The sequence below is a fragment of the Tetrahymena thermophila genome, assembly GCF_000189635.1.
Source record: "Tetrahymena thermophila SB210 genomic scaffold scf_8254568, whole genome shotgun sequence".
Classification (NCBI taxonomy): domain Eukaryota; phylum Ciliophora; class Oligohymenophorea; order Hymenostomatida; family Tetrahymenidae; genus Tetrahymena; species Tetrahymena thermophila.
The window spans coordinates 1,175-7,032 of NW_002476339.1; the positions used below are offsets into that span (position 1 = coordinate 1,175).

The 5,858-nt window shown below is 21.2% G+C and overlaps 2 protein-coding genes across 2 annotated transcripts; both read left to right on the forward strand. All coding sequences in view use genetic code 6, as the record gives it.

Annotated features, from left to right (window-relative positions):
• Positions 1-250: 250 nt before the first annotated feature.
• TTHERM_001656029 (transmembrane protein, putative) lies at positions 251-865 on the forward strand (the record flags this gene model as incomplete). Its single annotated transcript, XM_012798688.1, has 2 exons — positions 251-496; positions 554-865. 2 exons carry the CDS (start codon positions 251-253, stop codon positions 863-865), a joined length of 558 nt encoding a protein of 185 aa, XP_012654142.1.
• A 523-nt stretch (positions 866-1,388) lies between these two features.
• TTHERM_01656030 (kinase domain protein) lies at positions 1,389-3,991 on the forward strand (the record flags this gene model as incomplete). Its single annotated transcript, XM_001029256.2, has 10 exons — positions 1,389-1,664; positions 1,806-2,147; positions 2,199-2,375; positions 2,465-2,523; positions 2,580-2,693; positions 2,749-2,767; positions 3,021-3,357; positions 3,421-3,472; positions 3,543-3,851; positions 3,924-3,991. Coding segments are annotated over 10 exons (1,751 nt in total), but the record flags the coding sequence as incomplete, so codon positions are not given.
• Positions 3,992-5,858: the final 1,867 nt, after the last annotated feature.

The following is a 5,858-nucleotide window of genomic DNA, read 5'->3' on the forward strand; positions in this document are numbered from 1 at the left end:
AAGGAAGAAGTACTTTTGATCAAGTGAATTATTAATGAGTATTAAATGCATTTATTTATTTTAAATCTAAATTTTAAACAATTATTCATTAAAAAGTCTAAAAGTGTTATTAAAAATTGCAGAACTATTATTCAATCATACTAAATACTTCATTGAACATTTTGAATTTAGAAGAATAGTTTTAGAAATAGCTGATAGACCGCTAGGTCAGATTAAATCTTATTAAGAATTTATATACTTGATCAGATAAATGCATAATCAATAAAATAGCCCAAATAAATGTCCCTCATAAGCAATTAGATTTAGCAAAGAATTATTAGCTTATCTAAAAGTGATAAGAACATTCTTGAAATCTAGTTTTTTATTTTAAAATATCAAAATAGTATAAACGCAGATTAGCAAAGAAGATAAAGTACGCTTATATAAAGGATTTACTTAAAGCATATAAAAAATGCCTATTAATTATAAAAAAGTCAAGAGAAATCCACTAAATAATGTAAGCAAATAATATTTATATTTGCCTCTAAATGTAATTTTTAATAACTCTACTTAGCATTAAAGACATTATACAAGACATTCAACATATTTTACTTGGAATAATAAAGATCAGAGATCAAGTAGAATTTAGAAGAATAAAGCAGAACAATTCCTTTATAAAATGTAAAGTCAAATCAATTTAAAAAAGGAATATTTTATATTACAAAATTGCCAAAATGTTAGAATGATTAAAAGTAATTACTCATATTTATTAATTTTAATAGCAATTATATCTTAAATTTATCTACCTATGTATTTATTTTTATGTCTGTCTAATACATTTTTATTTGCAGTTGTAGTTGTTGTCTTTCTGTTCTTAATCAAATGATTTAATTATATGTTATTCTAATATAAAAATTTAAATTTATATTTTGTATTCTTTTTGGTAATTAAGTATAAGCTTGCTCAAGTGCGCATAGCGCCTAAATATTTTAAGCCCTTTATTATTAAATTAGTATCTATAAATATATATAAATATATGAATTCGGAATCTACTGCTCCATTAGGTGAGAAAAAAAAAATATATTCAATAAAATTTTTAAAATTTTTTTCATGATAAATTATGCGCCTAAGTATGTGAGAGAGCACTCTAATTTAATAGTTTTTAATTTTAATAATTTCGTTTAAAAAATAAATGAGTAAAATATTTAAATTGTTAAAAAATAATATTTTATGCAAGAAAGGAATTTATTTCATTTTTGTTTATTTTATTAGTTTTTTAATCAGAATTATTTATTTTCACAATGCTTTCTTATTTGAATATCTTTCAGAAAATTTGATTCAATATTCTAATTGAAATCGATACAAATTTAAAGAAAGAGCAACAATAAATACTGAAGAAATTTGATTTTTGTTTATAATAATTAATTAATCAAACTAAATATTATTACAAAAAAGTAAATTAATGGGTTGTAATCAGTCAATAAAGAAGCAATAGAAATCCTAGCAATATTAGATTCCACAATCAGATGGACCCTCTCAGGGTCTTGGAGGATTATAATTACAAGGACCATAAGAATCTGATATTATTAATAAGAAATTATTTTCTCATATTTAAAATAGGTAGAAGATCAACGAAATGTATAAAAGCAAAGGTATCCAGATGTTAGATAAGCCATAACAAATGAGTAAAATATTTTTCGCATCTCCAATTTTAATAATTATTGAATTTAATTCTATTTTTTTATAATTTATTATCATTTTCATAAAAAATTTACTAAATAGTCTCGCATTTTCTTAATTATCATTATTTTAACTATTCATAAAAGTTTCAGATATCTAAGAACCTTAGCTAGATCCTACTTAAAGTTTGATTTATAATATTATCAAGGATGAATTATCTCAGAAAGGATTCTCTGATTTTAAGTACTTAGGATCGGGAAAGCAAGGTTGGGTCTTATTAGCAAAAGAGTTATCCACAAACAGAAGATTTGCAATCAAAGGACTACATGTCAAAGATTCTTAGGGGAAAATCTTCTAAGAAACATTTGACTAAGCACAATAAGAAATAAATATGCTCGAAAAGTGTAAAGGCTCTTCATATGTGGTCAACTTGCTAAAAGTAATTGAAGGGAAGGAGTTTAAATACTTAATTTTGAGTGAATGTTAAGGTAAAAAGCTTCCCATAATTTATGAGATTGCTAAAAAAAAATTATTTATAGGAACTCTACTTGAACTCATTGATAAGTGTCCAAACAAAAGATTAAATGAATTATCTGCAATCAAGTATGCCAAAGATATTGCTGAAGGTCTTTTATACATGCATTCCTAGAAATGTATTTCCAATGATCTTAAAATGGATAATATACTCATTGACTATAATGGAAATGCTGTAGTTTGTAAGTTTTTTCATATAAAAATTCAATAAAGAATTAATTTACTTTGTCTTAATTATTAACTAACTGACTAACAAACCTAATATTTATAGCTGATTTAGGATTGGCAGATAATCTCACAAAAACATCTGGATATGGATTGAACCAATATGCAATTCTTTATATTTCTTTTATAAAGCCTATTTTCTGAAATTATTCTTAATTTAGTAAGGAAATTTGCTATTCTAAGCTCCAGAGTGTTATGATCCATAGGGATTTAAAGATTATTAAGATAAATACCAAGAACTAGGATTAAAAATAAGCACAAAGCCAACTATTAAGGTAAATTAGTTAAAATATAAACAAAAATTTTAACTTGCTTTATTTATTAAAATAGAGTGAATGTTTCTCATTAGGTAATTAATAATCTTAGTTATTTACCTATTTATTTAGTTAGTTAGCTTGATTGACTAATTAATTGATTTATATATACAGTAAACTCTCTCTATGTTGGGTACTGGAGGGAGTAAGTTTATTACCAACATTTAAAAAGACATAATACCCAAAATATTGAGAGAGCCATAAAATATACGCATATCCAAAATAGTGAAAGTTTACTGTAGATATATAGTTAGATATTCAATTTTATTAATTGTTTACTAATAAAAGGTTATCTAATTTACCTTATGGTTTAGGATTTCAAAAACGAATTAATTTTCAAGAAGTATTAACCATTGAATTACAGCATAGAATTTTAGCAATTCACTTACAAAAATCAACTTAAGTTCATAATTGACGGATTAACTTAATTCAAGCCAGAAGATAGGTTATCGATAAAAGATGTTTTAATTATATTAAAAGGAATTATTTCATTTGAATTTTAACTAGATTAGAAATTTATTGAATTTATGGATGACCATGATCAAAATACTTAGGAAATCATTCGCAAATTCTAAAAAGACATTGAATTTGTTTAAAATTCTTCACAGAAATTTTACCCTATTCTGTAACTAAATAACTAATTAACTAAATTCCAATAAATTATTAATTAATTCTTAATATTTTAAAGTAAAAATGAATAGGACTTCATCAAAGAGGTGTTTAAACAACAGCAAGGACAGGTTCAATCAATTCTAACTTATTGTCATTTTAATTAGTGTAATTTAATAATGTTTTCAATATATTTTATAGGATGCAATAATCTCTCAGTTACGCCAATCAAATTTCTAATTAGAATAACAAATTAAATCATTTAAAGATATTCAAAAGCAATTAGAAAATGAATTAAAAGCACTTAGAAATCAAAATGTTTAGTTGGAAGCAACAACAGTTGAGTCAAATCAAACTATTATCTCACTAAAATAAGAAATAGAAAAATTAAAGCAGACTCAAAAAATATTAGAAAATGATTTGAAAGCATAATCGAATTAAAAGCAGAATATTTAGAATTTTAATTCATTTTAACCTATCGTTTCTTAATAGGAAATTAAAAAAAAGGAAGTAAGTTTTTTATAAAGCAATAAAAATTATTACAAATAATTTATTACTTTATCTTAATATTAAATAATTAAGGAAGAAGCTTTAAAAAAGCAAAAGCAAGAACAAGAAAAGTAAATTCAATTGCAAAAAGCTTAAAACAAGTAATAAATTAAAATTTTCTACACTTCGAAAATTAACTAAATGGTTAAGTTCATATTTAATTTAATTTAAATTAATTTAATACAAATTTATTTTGTTTTAGTTAATTTAAATTCAATTAATTTTTACACAACAAGCCAAAAATGAAACATAAAAACTAGTTTATTATAGAGTAATCAAACAAAAAAACAAACAAATATATTGAATTTTTAAGAATAAATCGAAAAATAGAAAAATAGAAAAAACAAACATATTTTCCAAAATTTTCTATTAATTTCCTTCATTTTATATTTAATGGATGTTAAAAGTTAGAAATAACTTGAATATTAATTAATGCTAGGTAAGTTGATTGATATCTTTCTTCATTGCTTGCTAAATTAATATATTTTTATTAGATAGATTTTTATTAATTACTTAGGTAAGACTATTTTTAAGAATTAATATCTTGTCAATTTAAATATAAAAAATAGAAATTATTTCATGATTCCAAATTATTTTTGAGTCAGTAACCTTCAAACAATATCTTAAATTTTATTTTTATGAGAAATTTAATTTAAAAAAAGAATAATATAATAAGCAAACTAGCCAGCCAGCAAGCAAGCAACAAATTCTATAAAAAATTAAATAATTTTCTTTTTTTAATTTAGTTTTAAAACATAATTTTTTAATTTATTTTTGAAATAGTTTGTTTTAAGAATCTATAAATATTTTAATATTAATAAATAATAGGAAAAAGTAATTAGCATAAATATATTTATTTATTTGCCAACACAAAATCATAAAAAACAAACTTATCATTTCAGTGCAACATATACTTTTTTAATTAATTATTGGAGATTGTATCACCATCTTTTAATCTTTATAATTAGAGGGTAATATTTTATTTTATTATTATTCATTAATTTTAACTATATTATCTATTTATATTTCATTCATTAATTAATTAATAAATCAAATAAATAAATAGATAGTAACATTTTGAAGGAATAATTCTGATTTAATGTTGATTTAATCATTTTAAATTTAAAATAGTCTGTAAATTATTAGCTAATTTTATACATTTTAATTAATCAATCTACTCACTCAGAATAAAAAATAATTATTTATCTTTTAATTAAAAATAGGATGTAATCATTAATTAATTAATTATTTATTAAAGAATAAATCATCGCTTTCTTTTTGATTTAAATAAACATGGGAACTTATTTATTTATTTATTGATTTATTTTAATATTCTAAATAGTTGGTAATTTATTTATTATTTTAATTTACATTCTTCAAACTATTTTATTTAGATTTATAAATGCATGCTCAATTTAAATTTAATTTTAAAAATAGGTAGTAATTCATTTATTTATTTGATTGAAGAATTTCAGTAAGATTAAAGGTTCCTGATGAATTTGTTTTCTCATTTAAAATAGGAAGTCATTCATTCATATTCTTTAAAAATTTTAGTTAGATTAAAAAATAAATCCATATTTAATTTATTTTTCAATTAAAAATAGGGAGTAATTAATTAATAAATATTCTTGAAGCATTTTAGTTAGATTAAGATAAATATACAAATCAATATACTTACTTCCATGATTGCTTACTTACTTACTGAATATATTTTAATTTTCAAAATAGTGCGTAATGAATTAATTTATGCTCAATTAGAATAAAAATAATGCTCAATTTATTTTGACATATTAAAAATAGGGAGTAATTTATTAATTAATTAATATTCTTGAAGCATTTTAGTTAGATTTAAAAAAAGATGTGAGATTGATTCATTTTATTTATTTTTAAAAATAACAAATAATAAATTAATATTTTGATTTATTTTAGTTAAATTGAAAAATAATATTTAATTTACTTTTATTAAAA